The sequence below is a fragment of the Pristis pectinata genome, chromosome 6, assembly GCF_009764475.1.
Source record: "Pristis pectinata isolate sPriPec2 chromosome 6, sPriPec2.1.pri, whole genome shotgun sequence".
Lineage (NCBI taxonomy): Eukaryota > Metazoa > Chordata > Chondrichthyes > Rhinopristiformes > Pristidae > Pristis > Pristis pectinata.
In genome coordinates, this window is record NC_067410.1 from 51,070,832 (window position 1) to 51,092,755 (window position 21,924).

The following is a 21,924-nucleotide window of genomic DNA, read 5'->3' on the forward strand; positions in this document are numbered from 1 at the left end:
GCCCATCTCCAGCTGAGGAGGTGATTGTGAACACTTTCCTGAGCCACATTGTTGGGTAGCGCTTTTCATATTTGATGATGAACTAATGTATGCTTACAAGTCCAAATAAGGTCATGATCAGTGCAGGTAACATCCTGCAAGGTCTGCAACAGTTTTGGGTAAAGGTTCATTATTGTGTGAAATGTTAAACCTAGTTGAAATGTAGTAAAGTTTCCCACTTGTTCCTTTGCTGCTATTCCTGTTGCTTCTCTTTCTCTCCTCTTCCTGCCTGCTTCTCCTGTTTGTTTCTCTTCTACTTTGTTCTGCTTCTATTTCCTGTTTTCTCCCCTCACTGTTGTTTTATTCCTTTCTTTTTCATTTCCATTTTGTCACTCTTATCCTTGGTCTCGTTCTCAACTTGATGGTACCATCACTTTAACTCATTTTAGCTCTTTTAAAATGAGCATGTTTCATTTCTAAATTGCTTCTTCCCACTGATAGTACTTAGTTCATTATGGCACTATTCTTTCTCATTATGTAATGATAGCCATGGTGGCCTACACAAACAGTACAATGTCAAAGCAGTTACCATACAATAATAGGAAGATAATGAAACTATTAGCTGAAATCACCTTGGCACATCAGCTCAGACCATAAACACGTGGACAACGGATGGGACCCACTGACCCAAAATTGCATATACACATGCCCGCTCGGTTAAACAATTAGATGAGAAGTTGCTAACCTTGCATTGATACTCTTTTTGAAATGGAACATTAAAAAACATGAAAGCAGAACATCAAGGGCATCAAAAAGTGATCAGAAATCTTGGTTTATGTGAAGAAGTGAAAAAAACAAGCTGGATGCTATGGTCAACTTGTAAAAATATTTAGTGTGGCCACAGCTGGAGTACCATGCACATTTCTGGGCTCCCATATCATAGGAAGGTGTTGCAGCCACAGAGGATCACCAGGACTTTGAAAAACAAAAAAATTGCAGATGCCGGAAATCTAAAGTAAGAACAGGAAGCACTAGGGAATCCTCAGCTGTCAGGTAGCATCTGTACAGTGAGAAACAGAGTTAAGGGCCATTGACCTTAAACGTTAAACTCTGTTTTGCTCTCTACAGATCGTTTGAGTATCCCAGCATTTACTGTTCACTAGGATATTGTGCAGTGTGAAGAAATACAATGACAAAAGACTTGAAAAAATTGGAGCTGCTTTTATGAGGGATTACAGTTTCGGGTGATTGAAAAGCTAAAAGAAAGTGACTAACTTAGTGACTTCGAACCAAGATCAGGAACTGATGAATTCTTGTAAGGACTGAGAGACATGAAGTAGTGAGTGAAAAAGAGACCAGGATAAAGGAGAGAGAAGGAATGGGGAATGAAAGCATACTGGATGAGTTAGGCTTGAGGGATTTGGTCCAGCTGACAAGCCTGATCTGTGCCATTATTTCCCTGTGATTCTAATAAACTTAAACAATGATGCGCAATGTACACCTATTAAAAACACAGATGAGATTCATGGCAACAGGCTTAACATGGGTAGGGAAGCCTCCCTTTTACTGCTGATGGCACTCCCCCAGCTGATGAATCAGTGGCCCTTCACATTGAACACCACTTGGAAGTTGGACTGAGCAAGGCTAGGGCACAGAACGTATTGAGTGAGGAGGCTTCAAAGACTAATTACCAAGAGGTGCTCAGCGGGATAACCATGGGTTGAGCTGGCCAACGCCTGAAGGACGCAGCTTCCAGACTGAGCTCACAGCAGATGGTGAGTACACCAACACGAAGCTAAAACCTACTTGATCTCAGCTTCACCATGCTACCTGTCATGTAATGGCACTGTGAGGAGTGACCACCACATGGTCCCCAAGGACATGTTCAATCATCTTGTACAGCACTATCACCAGACAAAATGGAACTGATATAGAACTTATTGAACAACTCAATACATCCATGAGATGTTGTGGGCCATCAGTTGTAGGAGGTTTAGGTGGTGTACATGCTCATCATTGTCCTCCAGCACAACCTATAATCTCATGGCCCAGTATATCTCTCAGTCTGCCATCACTATTAAGGTCAGGAGATCAGCTCTGGTTCAATGGTTCGATGAAGAGTCATGGAACAGGAGCAGGCCCTTTGGCCCCACAGTGTCTGTAACAATCATGATGCCATTTAAACTAATCCCATCTGCCTGCACATGGTCTGTATCCATCCATTCCCTGCCTCTTTCATGTGCCTGTCTACATGCCTCTTAAATGCTGTGTCGTATCTGCTTCCACCACCTCCCCCGGCACCTACCACTCAATGTATTAAATTAAAACTTGCCTCGCAAATCTCCTTTAAAATTTCTAATTCTCACATTAAAGTTATGCCCTCTGGTATTTGACGTTTCCACCTTGGCAAAAAGTCTCAGTCATAGAGAGCTACAGCATGGAAACAAGCCCTTTGGCACACTGTATCCATGCCAGCCATCAACCACCCATCTACATGAATCCCTTTTTTATTTTCTATTTTCCTCACTTTATCAGCAACTCCTCCCAGATTCTACCACATACCTACACACTAGCAGTAATTTAAAGCAGTCAATTAACCTACTAACCTTTGGGATGTGGGAGGAAACTGGAGCACCTGGAGGAAGCCCGCACGGTTACAGGGAAAATCTGCAAACTCCACACAGACAGCACCTGAGGTTAGGATTGAACCCAGGTCCTTGATAATGAGGCAGCAGCTCTACAGTTGCACCACTGTGCCGCCCAAATAATTCCACTCTCACAGCAATCCTATTCCTCCACTTATCTCCCAGTAACCTATTCTCCTTCACATGGTATTATCACAGCCAGTTAACCCCACCAGCCTGCACGTTTTGGGATTTGAGAGGAAACCAGAGCACCTGGGGGAAACCCAAGTGGTCACAGGGAGAACAAGCAAACTCCACACAGACAGCACCGGAGGTCAGCTGTGCCTGGCTAAGGAGCCAGTTCATAGGATGTGCCAGAAGAAGGAGTAACTAAAAATGAGGGTGCAATCTGTTGAAATGATAATACATATTTAAATGCATGTTTAATAGTCAAAAGCAGCAAGTGAAAGACCAAACTGCAACTGACCAAATCAAAGCTCTTCTCTTGCCACATCCATTCTCAATGATAGTAGACTATTTAACAACACAAAGAATAGGCTTGATGAACGTTTCCATCCTCAGCGATGGCAGGGTCCAACATGAGTGCTAAACACAATGATTATGCACTGGCAACTGTGCCAAGTGAATGTTTGCATCTGGGCTCCTCCTGACATCCCCACCATCACAAAAAACCAATCTCTAGCTGATTCAGTTCACTCCATGTGATATCAAGGAAAGGCTGGGCGCAGCAAAGGCCATGACACCATACAACATGCCGGCTGTTGTACTGAACACCTGCACTCCACAACTGGTTGTGCTTCAGCCAAGGTTACATCATGAGCATCTACCCAACAATGTGTACAAGTTTAAGTATGCCTGTCTATTAAAGTAGGACAAATTAAATCTGGCCTATTACCATTAACCTATGTGCTCTTGAACACTGAAACAAAATTCATACAGGTTTCAACAGAGTAAATGCAGGGAAGATGTTTCCCTTGGCTGAGGAGTTTAGAACTAGGGTAGGCTACGTTTTAGAAGCAAATACAATTACAATGTTTAAAACACATTCGGACATGTACTCGGATAGGAAGGGCATGGATGGATACAAACCTAATGCAGGAAAATGGGATTAGCATAGATTGGCATCACGGTTGGCACAGATAAGGACCCATTTCTGAGCAGTATGACTGTATGAGTCTATAACCTCTCTCATTCAGCTAGATGGAGTGATCTTTACCTGATTACAGTTTTATCTTTCCAGGTTTAACCACAGGATGACCTGTGATGGGATATCCTCCCACATAGTTGCCTCCGGTGTCCCCAGAAATCTATTCCCAGGCTCATCCTATCACTCACCTAGGTGCTATTCCTCAGGAACATCATTCATCATCTCTAATTGGATTTCCTTCTTGCTGACATTAACTCCAAATGAACAGGAATTTCCTCCAACCACACACTCTGTTCCCTAACCATTAATTCCATCCCTGACAACTGCCTGATGTGGAATTAGACTGTCCATGACCTTGGCACTATACGTGACTCTGAGGTGAACCTCCAGCCACAGATCCATTTCATTCCTAAGACTGTTTCTTTCCTCCTCTGCAGCACTCTACTCTGACCTTGCCTCAGCTTTTCTCTGCTGAAATGTTATCCATGTCTTTATTACCTCTTGACTATTTCTGTACTCTCCTGGCCAGCCTCCCATCTTCCACATTAGATAAACTGCTCTCCAAATTTTAACTGGCAACAAGTCTTATTCATCTTCGTTTGCTGACCTACACTGGCTCCTGGTTCCAAACTGCCTCCATTTTAAAATCCTTACCCTCATTTTCAAATTCCTCTACGGCCTCAGGACTACACTAACCAGTCATAAGGCACTAGGATATCTTGCATATGTCCAATTCTGACAAACTGCAGATACCTGGTTAATCCTCTAGCATTGTCTTCTATGTTTTCAGCTCCAAGCGCTGAATCCTGACATGCTCCTCCTGCCTCTGTATCCATTTCTCCTGTTTTAAGATGCCACTTAAACCTAACTCTTTGACCAAGCTGATGTTCATCTGTACTAATAGAGGTCTGTGCTTGGTAATCAATATCTTATCGGTAATACCCTTGATGAATGACTTGAATCTTTGCTGCCTCCTAAATGTCATGTAATTTCAAACTCTTCTTGCCGTTTTACAATTTGACCAGTTTGTTTTTGTTCAGCTTATATCAGGTGTCACCTTCTACCTTACCCTGATAAACCTTTAAACATATGAACAAATGAGGGCAGTGTGGTAGCATAGCGGTGAGCGATAGCGCTATTACAGCGTCAGCGATTGGGTTCAATTCCCGCCGCGTCTGTTAAGGAGTTTGTATGTCCTCCCCGTATCTGTGTGGGTTTCCTCCGGGTGCTCCGGTTTCCCCTCACGTTCCAAAGACGTAAGGGTTAGTACGTGAACATGGGTGTAATTGGGCGGCGCAGGCTCGTTGGGCTGGAAGGGCCTGTTACCGTGCTGTATAAATAAAGTTAAAGTGAACTTGAGTGTTTCTTTTTATATGTAGTGTTCTAACTCCTCCTTGCCCAACCCCACTGAGCCCCAAGGCACTCAAGGTGGCTATGGATCAGAATGCCATGTGTAAAGAACAGCACTTCCTCCTTAAGCAAAAGAGCTGGGCATGGTTCCAAGAGCACTTTCCAACAAATTTTGGAAATAGGTCAGCATACACTGGCTAGTAATATACTACATTCCACACCACTGCATTTTCCTCATAACAAACTTCTCACACATTGACTTTCCACAGCAAACTTGGATCAACACAATCCATGTATCCCAACTCAATGAACAATGCTCAGAGCAAAACTGAATATCTCAAGGTAGCAACAACTAGCACTGAAATCTCACAGAAGTTGCACGTCTTTCTCCTTATTAAGATAATACATGCAGCACATTTTTTTGTTATCATTTTTCCTCATCCCTCCAGAACTTGTATTTATGTGGCACCTGTCATAATAACAGGAAATTCCAAAGTACTTTCCAGCCATTCAAGTAATTTTACGATTACTGCTGTGGCACAGGAAACAGTATCTAATTTGCATAGAGCTAGATACCTCAAAGAGAACTGAGAAAATTATCATTAGATCTGTTTTAGGCATTCATTGAGGGGTACTAACCAGGACACTCTTCTGCTCTTCTTCATATAGTGCAATGAAATGTCCAACAACTACTGAACAGAGCAGATGGGCCCAGCAACTGTGAATGTGCAGCACATCTTTTAGATCTGGAAAGGGAGCGTGTAGTTGGATAATGGCTTCGAGTCTTAAGAGCAACTCCACAACCTTCTGAATTAAATACAAGAACATTGCCCATTAACTCATGGCAGACACAAGCTGCTGAATCATTCTTCAGGGTGCTGTAGCAGCCAGAGAGATGTCAAGCATTCAAACAGGCTCTGGGAGGACACTCTGTTGCTGGCAGGGGAGTGAGAAGGGGGGGGGGGGGGGGGGGGGGGGGGGGGGGAGGAGAGGGGGGGTGGGGATGGGGGGGGGGAGATACAGATAGAGGAGAGCGAGAGAGGAGAGAGAGAGAGAGAAAGAGAGAGAGAGATAGCAGGGAGACAGAGACAGATAGGGGAGAGAGAAGAGAGAGAGATGTAGAGGAGAGAGAGCCATAGAGGAGAGCGAGGAGGGAGAGAGACAGAGACATGGGGGGAGAGAGACAGATAGAGGAGATAGAGGACAGAGAGAGACAGACACAGACAGACAGAAAGGAGAGAGAGACAGACAGACAGATAAAGGAGAAAGCAAGAGATAGATAGAGGAGAGAGTGAAGGACAGATGGAGCAGAGAGAGAGAGAGAGAGAGAGAGAGAGACTGACAGAGGAGGAGAGAGACAGATATAGAGATGCTGGGAACCCCAGAACAAAATGAAAGTAATTCATGTGGTCAACACCTGGTCAGTATCAATGTGAGAAAATGGAGTTCCTGACAACACAGAGCTGACTCTGGGCACAGAACAAGCAAATACGGATGTTTTGGAAACTGACATTTTGCAGAAGGGACAACCTGATAAATTAAAAAAGCAGGAACCGATGGTTGAGGTAATTGTGGAATGGCGCTGGCAAGAATTTGAGGTGGTTAAAGAAAAAACAAACTTGTATGGATAAGGAACAGACTTATATCTGCACGGTTGGCTATAAGATTTAAGCAATATCTGGAAGGAATGCGAAGACATGTGAAAAAAATCTGCCTTATGAGATAACTTGGCAACAGTGTCTCAGGAGACCAACCACTGAAGAAGACGACCCCGAGTCAGGGAGTCAGAGAAGAACTCGCCAAGAACAAACCCCAGCAGATTCATCAAGATGCGGGTAATATTGGAATACAGGTAGTGGGTTTTGTAAGTTGTGAAAGTAAACAGTTGTGTAACTGAAGAGTTGATGAGTTTTAAGGTTGTGAAACTAAAGAGTTAAGTAATTGAACTACGTAGTGAATCTTTGAGTTGTTTGAGCTAATCTCAATTAGTAAAGGAGTATAGCCATTAGGCAAAGTGTGCTTTATCGTGTGCTGTATTTAGGTGGCAACAATGCCATGGGTGATCATTTGCCCCTATTTGGTCAGGACAGTCCTGACATGTGAGCATTCAGGCCTGGGATGTACAACTACAGGACAGCATTTGTCTCACAGAACTCTGAGCAATGACACACAGTTTCCTTCCGCAGGCTCACTAAAGAAGCAGCAGTGCACTGTGTCTGCAGTGGGCTCCTAGAAGCAGGAGTGGGTTCCTGGAAGTGGTGCTGAGGTCCCAAAAGCTGTGATGGACACAGGTTTGTGGAGGCAGTGGTAGTGGCTTGTGGTGGATCCTGGTGCAATTTCACTGTGATTATGACAGCACTGGATTAGGTAATGGGATTCAGAAGATGGCAGTGGCAGGAATGTGGAGGTGTTCATGCAGTGTACAGAATGAATCAAGATCTGAGTGAGGGCATTTAAGAGAGGCACACTACATCCTACTCCAGTGCCGGGTAAGGTTTAATGCAGCATTTCGTAATTACAGTGAAAGAACATCCTTGCATTGCCTAGTTTTTAAATAGAGCTGTTCTCAGTTGCTGTAAAAAAGACTTGCATTTACACTGTGTTGCTGGTGGGGATGCGCAAGGGGCTGGAGATTGCTGCAGTAAGAACAGAAGTCACAGGTTCCTTCATCCAGCCAGCTCAGACTTCCCTCTTTAAGTGTCCTGTCTGCTTTGATTATCAGCTGCACTGCCCAACCAGACACTTGGTGGAAGCTCTTCTGCTGCTCAAATGGCAGGGCCCATTCACTCTTTACCAGCACCAGGAACAAGGCCCCGGTTAACAACAAGAGAAAAGAAATTTAATGCAAAAATAAACCACTTCTTATTAGAGAATGCATTCTGAACCAGGCTTTATCCTGAGGCAAAGGACTGCATTCTATGTCATAAAACCATCACATAGCGTCATACAGCACAGAAAAAGGCCCTTGGGCTGACCAAGATGCCCCATCCAAGTTAGTCCCATTTGCTCATGTTTGGCCCATAATCTTCCAAACATTTCCTATCCATGTATCCATCCAACTGTCTTTTGAAAGTTGTTAATGTACCTGCCTCAACCACTTCCTCTGGTAGCTCATTCCACATACATACCAGCCTCTGTGTAAAAAAGTTGCCCCTCAAGTTCCTATTAAATCTTTCCTCTCTCACCTTAAACCCATGCCCTCTAGTTCTTAATTCCCCAACCCCGGGTAAGTGCATTCACCCTATCTACGACCCTCGTGATTTTACACACCTCTATAAGATCAACTCTCAGCCTCCTACACTCCAAGGAAAAAAGTCCCATTGGCAGGATTCAAACAAACCTTGCTTGTGGAACTAACTAGACAATGTTCTCTGTATTCTTAAATGGTGTATGCCCCACTTTCTCCTTGAAAAAGGAAGCAACGCAAGAGTGCCAACAGCTTGTTCTTGTGGCTATCATTTCATCCCTGAGTTTTGGCAGCCATTCATCAAGCAAAGTGCATGATTATGGAAAGACTGAATCAGATGCCGTCTCATTCAAAATGCACAAGAGAGATGCTGTCGGAGTAGCCTGGGAAGGAGGGAGGTAGATCAGGTTTCAATCAAGAGGGTTGCTCTGTGCTCAGTGGCTTTGCTTCTTGAGTGTTGCTAAAACTGTACTCATCCAGCAAAGTGGAGACCATTTCATTACAAATCAACATAAGAAATAGAAGCAGGAATAGGCTATTCAGCCCCTCATGACTGCTCTACCATTCAGTAAGATCATGGATTATGTTTTACCTCAGTGCCACTTCCCTTACTAACCCCACATCTCTTGGTCCCTTAATATCTAAACATCTACTGATCTCAGTGTTGAATATATATAGCCACTGAGCCTCCACGGCTCTGTTGGGTAGTGAATGCTAAGATTTCACTATCCTCTGGTGGAAGTAATCTCTTCTCATCTCTGTTCTGAATAGCCTACCCCTAATTTTGAGAGTGAAATTCTTGGTTCTAGAATCGCCATTTAGAGGATACGTCAACCTCACATCTACCCTGTTAAGCACCATGAGAATTTTCTACATTTCAATGAGATTGCCTCTCATTCTTCTAAACTCTAGAGAGCATCAGCCCAGTCTGCTTAACCTCCACTCATATGACAAACCCACCATCACAGGAATTAATCTGGTGAATCTTTCTTGAAGGTAAATCCTTAGGTAGCAAGATCATAGATGTAAACAATATTCCAGATGTGGTCTCTCCATGACTCTAAGTAATTGGAGTAAAGACACTCTGACTTGTGTAATCAAATCCTCTTTCAATAAAGGCTGACATATTGTTTGCCCTCCTAACTGCATGTTACCTTTCAGGGATTCATGTACAAGGAAACCAGGTCCCTCTGAACACCACCTTTCAATCTCCCACTATTTAAAAAATACTTTCTACTTTTCTATCAAATTATATCCCACGTACCATTTCCTGCCCATACACCAAATCTGCCCATATCCCTCAGAAGCCTCTCAGCATTCACCTCACAGCACAAAATGCCACTGAGTTTTGTGTGATCATCACACTTGGTTTTGTTACATTTGACTCCTTATTCAAGCCCTTATTCTGATACAGATTGTGAACAGCTGGAGCCCCAGCACTGATCTCTGCCGCACTCCATTGGTCACAGGCTCCCAATCCAAAAAATGACCCATTTATACCTAATTTGTTTTCAATTCACACCAATCTACACCATTTGCGTGGCAATTTATCAAAGGTCTTCTGATATCAACTGGTTTGTTCTCATCTATTCTGTTCGCTACATCCTAAATTAATAGATTTGTCAGACATGATTTCTCTTTCATAAATTCATGTTGACCTTGCTCAATCTATTATTGTTGCTTTATAAGTGCCCAGTAAACAATGCTTAATAATTGATTTCACCACTTTCCCTAGTATTGATATTGGGCTAACTGTCTGCTGGTCTCCATTTTCTCTCTCCCTCCTTTTTTTAAAATTGCAAGGTAACATCTGCTTCCCTCTGTGGAAACTATTCCAGAATCAATGGAATTTTGAAAGATGACAATCAAGAGTATCCACCAAAACAAATTCCTTCAAAACCCAAATATAGAGATAATAGGGTCTTGGGGATATAGCAACATCTAGTTCCATTAATTTCTCCAATATTGAATTTATATTAATGCTAATTTCTTTCATATTCCATTCACTTTTCTATCAATTCCAGTACATTTTCTGTGTCTTCTGTGATACAGACACAAAATAATCATTTAATTTCTCTGGCATTTCCTTATTAATAATTTCTCCTGTTTCCGTCGGTAAGGGACCCATATTATACTTAGTTAATCCTTTTCTGTTAACATATCCTTGGAAGCTCTTACGATCTGTTTTTACGCATTTTGCTAGCCTTGGTGCTTCTTTGCAAATTCTGACATTTTTCCCAATCAGAGGCTTACTGCTCTTTTTTGGCAACTCCATATATCTTTGACCCAATATCTTCTTGATAGCGATGGCTGGACTACTTCTCCTGCCTATTTGTGCCTTGATGGTGATAGAAAGGTTTCTGGAAATCAACATCAAATGAAAATGCAAATAGTTTCCACATTTCCTCTCTCAAACGGGTAATGGAAATCATGAAGTAGCTACGGATTCTCCAGAAGGATATGGAGCAGACCTTCTGTGTTGCAACAGGTCTAATCCTCAAGCCCAAGTACCCATTATACTCACATGCTTGGAGTGAGAAGTGTTTCTTCACAGTTGGTGGGGGTGTTGCTCCCAGAGCAGAGAGCTCATTTTCTCCTAGAAGGTATTGTATTGATCGCAGCTGAAAGCAGGGATCGGCCAGCAGCACAGCTGTTCCTCTTTGGACCCTGGAAGAAGCAAGAGATGAAGCACTGGAGGAGACCTTGAAGTGATAACAGAGGGAACTGATATAACCATTCCAGGCACATCACTCACCATTCAAGAATTCCAGTTCAAACATATTAGCTGTCAAGTATGATAAAGGAAGCAAGCTAACTGGAGCATTTTGGCTCCTCAGTTGCAAGGGGGTGTGTAATGGTCAGTATAGTGGGCTAAAGTGTGAGGTATAAATAGGATCAAAGGGCAATTAAGTGTACTTCTGGAGGGAGAAGAGATATGAAAGTGGGATTGATGACTTGAATTTAGTGGGGCTAATGGCTTCTCAAGCATCACCTGTTTGTCATCAGCTCAAAGGAGTGAGAGCCTTGTGCTCAGTACTTCAGTAAAGAGCAAACTGAGCAGCCATCCAGCATCGATAACCCAAAGTACACTGAGGATATCTACAACCTCGTTCAGCCTTTGGTGCAACTCAGTGGAACACATTTCAAGTGAGTCAAATGCCCTATGCTGTGGAGCAGGCCCACCGGTATTGTGTTGGGTCCCAAATATATTACTTAATGTTAAAAGTTCTTCAGTCATTTACACCTGGCACTGACTATACCACAATAAAATATACCTCACAGTACTATAGAGGCAAACCCTTGAGAATGAGAATGCAATTTTTGTCATTCATTTGCCCAAAATACTGTAGGACACACACCACTGTTGATTTTTACATGGTGAATACTGAACTTGAAGTTTAACATCTATTCCTCCGCTTAGCTCCAGCACAAACCTCCTATTTATGATGCCTCACTCATTAGAACACTCACCTGATGCAATGAATTAACTGGGCGACACCAACTGTATATGGGCTCCAAGTTTACAGACTTCATGTCTTTGGATCATGGTCTGTGAATCTGGTTCCTTGTCCAGTAATATAATCACCATTTTATTGTACTTCTAATATACTGTACCAACTGAACCCGCAACATTTTTGTGTCTGAAGGGTTTAAGATCTGGGCTCTTTGAAACTTCGACAGTCTTGTAATTCAGATGAAGTGCCCGAGAACAGAGCAGCCATCTTCTCACAGTTAAAATCAGGCAGAAGGTACAGAAGCCTGAAGTCCCACACCACCAGGTTCAAGAACAGCTACTTCTCTTCAACCATTTGGTTCTTGAACTAACTGGCACAACCCTAATCGCTACAGTTTAGCAACAATATGACCACTTCGATCACTAAAATGAACTTTGTTTTTCCTTTGTTCTAATAGTGTTCTTTTGTGAAAAAATTGTATTTAATTTATGTTTTTATTTTGTGAATGCTGTTTATATGATGCTATGTGCCTGTGATGCTGCTGTAAGATCTTCACTGCACCTGCGTGTACGTGTACTTGTGCATATGACCTTAAACTCGACTTTAACTTTGAGAAGGAAGACCAGGTGTTGTATGCTCTGTAACCACTCCCCCCCACTCCACCCACCCACACACACACACACACACACACACACACACACACCTCTCACAATGTCATTTTTAACTTTCCAAGTAATAGATGTCCATGCCAATGAAGCACATGATATACAGACAATGCATGGAACTGGGGAAGACCATGACTGAAGGCCTAAGGCAAGCTATGGAAGTGATTGTTCCCAAAACTTCATCACCTACCAAAACTTTTGTAAAGACTAGGCTCTGTACAAGCTTTGCATTAGTTCCCTGCGTAACCTGAGCTGCTCCCATGAATAATCTCAGAGACATTAATGAACAAAACCATCCAACTTTATCAGACTGTATAAGGTCCTGCAAGAAGTGATGGAGTATTAGATTATCCACATACTACAATGTGCGTACTATACACATTCTATTGCACCAATGCTCAAACATATATGCAAATTTCTGTGGAACAACAGCATTTATCTTCTAGTCAGTATGGATTTAAACTTTACAGCAAACAAAACATACCATATCTTTAGTAAAACAACTGTGCAAAAACAGATTAATATACAAAATAACTAGAAGAAACCCATCATTATTTAAAGGTCATGCTTGCGTGGTGGGAGCAAGAGAACACAGAGCAAGGACAGACCACATTGAGTCTATAGTGACAACTCTCGCAAATGTATGGACCTTTGAATCACCCGTGCCGTCTTCCGGTTCATCTGGGGATCCAAGATGGAGCGGGTCCGATGGGCCACCACGCACAAGTCCCTGGGCAATGGAGGTAAAGGTGTCCCCAATGTCGCCCTCCTCCTGATGACCACCTTCGTCTGTGGCTGCATCAGGCTGTGCGTGGAACCCAAGTATGTGGGCACTAAGTGTCACTACATACTGAGGTTCTACCTGTCTCTGCTGTTGCGAAGGATAGGCCTGGCCCCATGGCCACACAGCGTCCCAGTCAGCTGGACGCTGCCGCGCTACTTGTCCTTCGTGGAGAAGTTCTTCCAGACCAATACCTTCGACCACAAGTCCATCAGGCAGTGGTCAGCACGGAACATCCTGCAGGCACTGCAGGAGAAGGACTCAACGGACACTGTGGGGTGGTTCGCTGAGCAGACTGTCCAGACCATCTGGCAGAATGCCTCATCGCCAGAACTCACCAACAAGCACCAAGACCTCGCTTGGCTGGCGGTGAGAGGGGCCCTCCCAGTCAGATCCTTCCTGCATGGTCGGAACCTCACTCCCAGCGCATGCTGCCCCCGGAAGGACTGCGCTGGGGATGAGACGGTCGCCCACCTCTTTGCGGGCTGTGGGTTTGCGAGGAGGGTGTGGCAGAAGATGCAAGGGTCCTTGTCATGGTTCATCCCCAGCAGCTGCGTAACAGAGGATTCTCTGATCTACAGGCTGTTCCTGGGGACACATACAGAGACGGACATCAACTGCTGCTGGAAGGTCATCAACTCGGTGAAAGATGCCCTTTGGTCTGCCCGAAACTTGTTGGTCTTCCAGTACTGCGAGGTGTCCGTAGGGGGGTGCTGCCGACTGGCACATTCCAGGCTGCAGGAGTACGTGCTGAGGGACACACTGAAGCTGGGTGCAGCCAACGCAAAGGCTCGGTGGGGAAGGACTACAGTTTAGGGTTCTTCTGCCGCTGGAGAGGGAGGGACGGGTCAGGCGAGAAAGCCCCCTAAATATTGTAAATATGGGACTGGGGTATCACCCCAGGGAGCCACACGAGTGGCATCGGTGCTGTGGTTTGTGTAAAAAGTAACACTAATAATTGAAATTGATCTGTACATGAATGTAAAGGTTTGCACTGTTTTATTATTGTATATAGTTTGTCTTTTATTATGAATAAAGTTTATTTTGGATTAAAAAAAAAGGAAATCTGAAAGGAAGGACAATCTAATTCTGGTAAAATCAATGGGTATTTCTTTGAAGGAGAGCATGGGCCACAAGGAACATGACTTAAAATCAGTGCAGCAGTTTCCAGAATTAGAGGTTGTAGATTATTAAGTATGATTGATTAACAACATAAAAAACTGGAGAAGGATAATGGCTATTCTTCTACCTCAGTGCCATTTTCCATGCCATGAAAAGCTCGGGCCTGAGCACAGATCACTGTGGTAGTCTACTCATCATATCCTGTCAATCTGAGAACAATCCATTTATTCCCACTCTGCTATCTGTCCAATAACCAATCCTCCATTCCTGTTAACCAACTTTCTGTGTGGGATCTTATTAAGATCCTTCTGAAAATCCAAATAAAGTGGCACTGTGGTGCAGTTAGTAGACATGTCTTCAGTCCTCACCTCAGATGCTGTCTACGTTGAGTTTGCATGTTCTCCCTGTGCTTGTGTGGGTTTCCTCCAGGTGCTCCAGTTTCCTTCCACATCCCAAACACCCAGAGACGTGTGGGTTACTAGGTTAACTGGCCACTGTAAATTGCCCCTAGTGTGTGGGTAAGTGGTAGAATCTGGGGAGGGGGCAGGAGTCAAGGAGAATGTGGGGAGAATGCAGCAAAATTAGTAAAAAATGTTAGTGTAAGTGGGTACTTGATGGTTGACATGGATTTGGTGGTCTTAGAGGTCTGTTATAGAGTCATAGTGTTATACAACACAGAAACAGGCCCTTCGGCTCAAACCATCCATGCCGATCAGGGTTCCTACCTAAGCTAGTCCCATTTGCCTGCATTTGGCCCATATTGCTCTAAACCTTTCCTGTTCATCGAGTCCTGATGAAGGGTCCTGACTCAAAACGTCAACTGTCCACTTCCCTCCATAGATGCTGCCTGACCGGTTGAGTTCCTCCAGCTCGTTTGTGTATTGGTCCAGATTTCTAGCATCTGCAGTCTCTTGTGTCCCTATCCATGTACCTGTCCATGATCTATGATGATATGACTCTACGACCACATCATTTGTCCCCCCCCCTTATCTGTTCACTAGTCACGTCCCCAGAGAACTCCAGCAGACTGGTGGAACATGATTTTCCTTTCCTCTTGGTTCTCTGGTTTTTCTGGGAACTATTTTGTATAGATTCAAATGTGAATTAAAAGTGTAGGTTGAAGGATAATATTGTACAACACTCCATCCAACATATGCAGTTTGCCAGCTAGTTAAGTTCAAGAATTTAGGTACTAATTTAACTTCTGCCAATATCTAACTGTTAACAAATATCTTATTCAAGAAGCATTCTCAGCAAAGGGACAGGGTCATGTGCCTGTAATCTCTCTCCCACTGAAAAGCACTGGTCGGTCTGTGTCTGTGACCCCTCTCCCAATGAAGGGACATTGGTCTGTGTCCGTGATCTCTCACCCAGTGATCCTCCTCACAGTGAAGCAAAACTGATTTATGATTCCTTCATAATGTTAGAGCTTTTATCTACTTTAGAATACCTCAAATTGTAATTCTGAATCTACTTGTAGGAATTGTTAAGAAAAGAGAGCTACAAATATATCAAGGTGCATATGAACAATGCTACAGACATTCAGAGTCTCCTGCTTGGGGAATCATCGTGCCTCGTGAAATACCTTTCGTGATGAAAAATGACTTCTACAGCTTGGTGGCTTTTAACTCTTCCATCTGAGTACATTCTCCATGGATGTCAGGTGTCCAGAGAAAGACAGTACCACCATTGCAGAGAACTCTAAATTATCATCATCCTGCGTTATTGATCAATACATTGAAAAATCGGCTGTTTGATAAAGTCCTTTGCATTCTGCAATGTTCAATATTAGACTCTGGCATAGTCCTCTAAGGTTACTGCAGACACAATATGAGATCTACTACAGGTGGGGTGACCAGATGTACCAATATCAGAATTGTCTGCTTTTTTCCCCAGCATTATCTAAACATTACCTAAACATATTTTTCACACTTGCTATCTGGTCACTTGGGACCAGAGTATAGTGGAACTGCTGAGCACAATTTGCTGTCTAATACATCTTTACAGTGCAGCAGGAAGTGTTTATGTTCCACTTCTACATTATAAGGACCAGGCTGGAGTTTCAGATACCGATTGGTTATGTGTGGGATTATCTCTAAGCCCACCTCTGTGTCCACTCCAGCTAACCTAACAGCACCTGTTGCAGCAATGGGTACTGGCCTGTGGTCACTTCTTGTCCATTCTTCTGGGCACAGTGCAACTTTCCAAACTAAGAAGCTAGGGGCTACAGCCGGAATGTGTGTGAGGAAGACTGGAAACTGGGCAAGGGAAGAGCTGCCCGGCTCAGCTTGGCTTCACCTCCCCTCCATGCCGTAACTGCAGTCAGCTGTACTTGTTCTCCCTTTCTTTGGGTAAAGGCTTCTGACTGTGACCACATTGAGGATTTCTAAACTCCATGGAGCTAGCAGGCTGCTAATGTTGGCCACTGTGACTTCCTTGCCCACCATGAACAGAAAGTTGGGAACAGCAATTAAATATTAAAAGAAGAAAATATATCCTTGCTCAGCTCATTATGGCACAGGTAGCAGCTCTAGAAACATGGCCAGGTGTTGCACAGAGGACATTGGAGTTGGGGTGTTTTAAGGGTAGAGGTAGGTTTCCACAGGGACAAATGTTCATGGAGCTGGAACAATGCGTTTTAGCAAACTTAATGCTGAATTGCAAATTCAAGAGGAGTAAGTTTTATAAGCATTGATAGGGCAATGCGGTACACATTAATTTATTATTGCCATAAAATAAGATATCTTTATTAGTCACATGTACATCAAAACACACAGTGAAATGCATTTTTCCTCTAATGAAATCTAAAATCATTTCTTCCAGTGAAATTAGTCCCACAAAGAACTCTGGTCCTTTTGTAAAGTCGACCCTTATTTATCCAAGTACACATTTTGAACAAACATCAAAGTGAAAGTAAGTACTCTGCAGCAAGTGTAAAGATACTTCAGCTTTTTTCCCACTACTTCCCCACACTGTCCACATCAATTATTTAAGGACCTGCTCCACAACAATTCAGCCTAATGGTGCACATTCTGTTATTTTAAAATACATATGCAATTAGCTCATACGTATTGTTATGAGACAGAACAAATGTTTTGTGAGGATCCCTCAGCAACAAGAGTGCGTGCAAAAGACTAAATTTCAAGTATGTATAAGCTTCTGACTTGTTATTACACAGGTCTTCGATTCAGTCAGCTGTTGGTGAACTCCACTGTACAGAGTAGAATTTTGAGAGTGACCAGACTCAGCACCACCTCATTACATTTTGACCAATTAAAGTTACAGGGCTAAGGTAGAGAACAGGGCACTAGTTTGGAATGTGCAGGTGTTTTCTGTCCTGTGAACATAGCCCTTCCCACCACCATTAGCCCTTCCCACCACCAGGGTTATGAACCAAATGCAATTCATAATCTGATATTATGGTATTTGTAACAACAGAATTCTAATGCAAAATATATTAAAGATGAATGCTTGTGTAAACTTTTTAAGGCGAGAAAATCTATGTGTTATTAATTCCCGGGTCAAAAATGAGTAACATGCATATTATTAGATTCTTGCAAATTTCAGCTCCAGGACAGAAGTAGGATAAAATTATGTACCTTTGCCTTGATTGTAACACTAACATGATGTTGTCTGAAGTAGACCAGTGGCAATGCATTATTTTGCAACAAACAGAAGGATATGTCAATAGAAATAACGTTATGTGAACTACAGAACACAATATTTCCTTACAACCTAAGCAGCCTCCTTACCGCACACTTTAAAGGTGGTCCTAATAATCTGACTCATTTATTGCTTGCTCAGTTATTTCATCAAATTGGTTCCTAAAACTAAAACAAAATTTGTGGAATGACCTAATAATGACAAAAGATTTGAAGACAAAAGGCAAATGGGCCTGTGCCCAAAGAGAGTGGTCAACGAGCTGTAAACTAGGAATGAATCAAATTCAGAATGTTCAATTGTGTCTCTATCTGATTCATCCATAAAGCTTACAATGAACACTCTGGCTAGTTGTACAGCACTCAATGTCTTTTTTTTAAAGAAGTGTTGTATTTGTGCCAATATGAAAATTGGCTTGCTGTTGAAGCACATGACTGTAGAAGTTCACAGGACAGAAAACACCTGCACATTCCAAACTAATGCCCTGTTCTCTACCTTAGCCCTGTAACTTTAATTGGTCCCAATGTATATCAAAACGTAATGAGGTGGTGCTGAGTCTGGTCACTCTCAAAATTCCACTCTGTACAGTGGAGTTCACCAACAGCTGACTGAATCGAAGATCTGTGTAATAACAAGTCAGAAGCTTATACATACTTGAAATTTAGTCTCTTGCACACATTCTTGTTGCTGAGGGATCCTCACAAAACATTTGTTCTGTCTCATAACAATACGTAGACCATTTAGGATTGCGATGAGGACAAATTTCTTCAAATAAGGGTGGTGAAGCTTTGGAATTCTCTACCCCAGCCTTAGTTATTGAGTTCTTTCAATGGATAGATTTCTAGATAGTAAGGAAATGGGGCTGTTCTGGAAAATGGGAGCTGAGTTATAGGATCAGCCATGATCTTGTGGAATGGTGGAGCAGGCTCAAAGAGCTGAATGACCTACTCCTGCTCCTACTTCTCATGTTCTTAAAATTATCCAACCCAAGTTTCTCATAATAATGAGCATCCAGTGATTTCATTAAAGTTTTGAGTAACATAACTCTTCTAACACTGGGATCTTGGAATAAAGCCAAAATATCTCTAATCGTATTGTCTTTGTAGAGTTTCAGTTAATTGCATCATTATAATATTTTTAATACCCAAGATGAAGGATTATGAACCACAGCTTTTGCCAAGTTCATTTTAATGGGGCCAACTAACTTGTGGAAAGCTTGCACTGGTGTCAGAATGCACAAGACCTGTACTCAGCAGCACTGCACCCCAGTTGCTCAGGTGTAACCCAAATTTGCAAGAAGTAAATCTATATCCGTGTATTTCTCAAAGTTCAAGGAGGCGCAGATACACCTAACATTACACCACTCATGCAGGCAACATCACATCTGCTATCTATTCTATCGAGAATACCCTTCAGGTACTACCTACATTTTAGACAGAATGGTAGGTTCTCAGGGAGGACAGCACTGAATGGAAATACCACCATGGAACATTAGGGATAGTTGGAGCCAAATGATCCTCGATCCTCCTCTAGTTTTCAAACAAGTTCTTGGCTCATCTGATCTTGGCCTCAACCCCACTTTTTTGACAGGCCCCCCATAATCCATTTGGACATATAGCTCAAAAATCTGCCTAACTTGGTCTTGTTTAGCCAATGACTCTGTCTCCACAGCTGTCTGGGTTAGAGATTTCCAAAGATTCGTGACCCTCTGAGAGAAGAAATTCCTCCTCATCTCCATCTAAAATGGGCAAACCCTTATTCTGAAACTATTTGTCTTGGATCCACATTCCTTATAGGGGAAACATCCTCTCAAATCGTCCCCTTAGAATCAAAAGATCACATTTCATTCTTCTAAACTCCCAGCCTGTTCAACCTCTCCCCCTCATCAGACAAACTTTTAATTCCAGGAATTAGCCTAGTGAATCTTCTCTGAGTTCCATCCAGTGCATGTATATACCTCCTTAAATAAGGATACCAAAACTGTCTGCAGCACTCTTGCTATAATTTCACTGACACCCCCCCCCTCCCCCCACCACCACACAGGTGCAGCAAGATTTCCTACTTTTACTCTCCATCCCCTTCTCAATAAAGGCAATGCTCCATTTGCCCTTGTAATTATTTGCCACACCTCTGTGCTATCTTTTGGCATTTCACATACAGTGGCATGCAAAAGTTTGGGCACCCCTGGTCACCCCAAACTTTCCTGCATCCTCACCATAAAATTCAGCATCAGAAGTTTGCAAAGGAACATCGAAACAAGCCTGATGCATTTTGGAAACAAGTCCTGTGGACTGATGAAGTTAAAATAGAACTTCTTGGCCGCAATGAGCAAAGGTATGTTTGGAGAAAAAAGGGTGCAGAATTTCATGGACAGAGCACCTCTCCAACTGTTAAGCACGGGGGTAGATTGATCATGCTTTGGGCTTGTGTTGCAGCCAGTGGCATGGGGAACATTTCACTGGTAGAGGGAAGAATGAATTCAATTAAATACCAGCAAATTCTGGAAGTAAACATCACACCATCTGTAAAAAAGCTGAAGATGAAAAGAGGATGGCTTCTACAACAGGATAAGGATCCTAAACACACCTCAAAATCCACAATGGACTACCTCAAGAGGCACAAGCTGAAGGTTTTGCCATGGCCCTCACAGTCCCACGACCTAAAAATCTTCAACAATCTGTGGATAGACCTCAAAAGAGCAGTGCATGCAAGATGGCCCAAGAATCTCACAAAACTAGAAGCCTTTTGCAAGAAAGAATGAGCGAAAATCCTCCAAACAAGAATTGAAAAACTCTTAGCTGGCTACAGAAAGCGTTTAACAAGCTGTGATACTTGCCAAAGGGGGTGTTACTAAGTACTGACCATGCAGGGTGCCCAAACTTTTGCTTCGGGCCCTTTTCCTTTTTTGTTATTTTGAAACTGTAAAAGATGGAAATAAAAAAGTAATCTTGCTTAAAATATTAAAGAAATGTGTCATCTTCAACCTTATGCCTTTTGGAAATCAGGTCATCTTTTACTCGCTTAGCTATTTACAGTAACAGAAATTTTGACCAGGGGTGCCCAAACTTTCGCATGCCACTGTATTCTGATTCTTCTGCACAGTAGCATTCTGTAGATGCTCACCACTTAAACAGAGTTCTGCATTCTATTCCTTCCACCAAAGTAGATAACCATCATACAGTCTACAGGCACCAGCATATCAAAAATATGCTGCAGTATAGTTGCTTTTTGTAAACAGCTCCTTTCTGCTCTTGCATACTCGCTATTATTCTCTCCCCCTCCACAACTTCACCACCATCCATTTGATTTGGCTGCCTTCGTAACACACTGCCGCCTCCTGCCTCCCATTCCTAAATTAATAAATGATTAGCACTCTCCTTACAGTAGCACTTTATAATTATCTTCGATCTGAAGCCAAGCAGTCGTTAATTTGGGGTACTTCTTGTAACATGTGATTGAGTTGAAAGTTTTTAAAGCTGTTAACAGCAAATTTGCAGTCTACAAATTGCTCTGCAACCATCTTTAAGGTATTACAACACCCAGTGAAATATCATTGAGCATATTCAAGAGTTCCATATTATTGACATTGTCAATTTAAAAAATATATTCTCATTGCTTTCCAGGGATAATGCACATCAGAAGAAACCATTAGCAAAATGAAGTATGGTTGGAAAGATTGCTTTATAAGAAGCTACATACTATTTCTTGTAACGTTCTTCTTGTATCCACACGCATTAGCATTGTAAAAATGAGTATTACTTGATGATTTCAGAAACTAGCTAAGCAGGAAATTAGCCTGCTGATGAAAGCATTCAATGACTTTCACAGATAATAATTATGATTATTGGGTACAGAGTTTTGGTAATTTGAAGGTACTTAGGGAGGAGGATTGGAGGAGAACTGGAGGATTTTGTTTCAGCAAAGGGATGCTGG

The 21,924-nt window shown here is 42.6% G+C and overlaps 1 protein-coding gene across 2 annotated transcripts in view; it reads right to left on the bottom strand.

Annotated features, from left to right (window-relative positions):
- Window positions 1-21,924, bottom strand: part of LOC127571811 (E3 ubiquitin-protein ligase RNF123) — a 331,679-nt gene that overhangs the window by 18,068 nt on the left and 291,687 nt on the right. For both annotated transcript variants that reach the window (XM_052018522.1, XM_052018523.1), the window contains exon 36: window positions 10,833-10,975. In XM_052018522.1, the coding sequence (XP_051874482.1) occupies window positions 10,833-10,975 (143 nt within the window). The remainder of the gene's footprint in view (window positions 1-10,832; window positions 10,976-21,924) is intronic.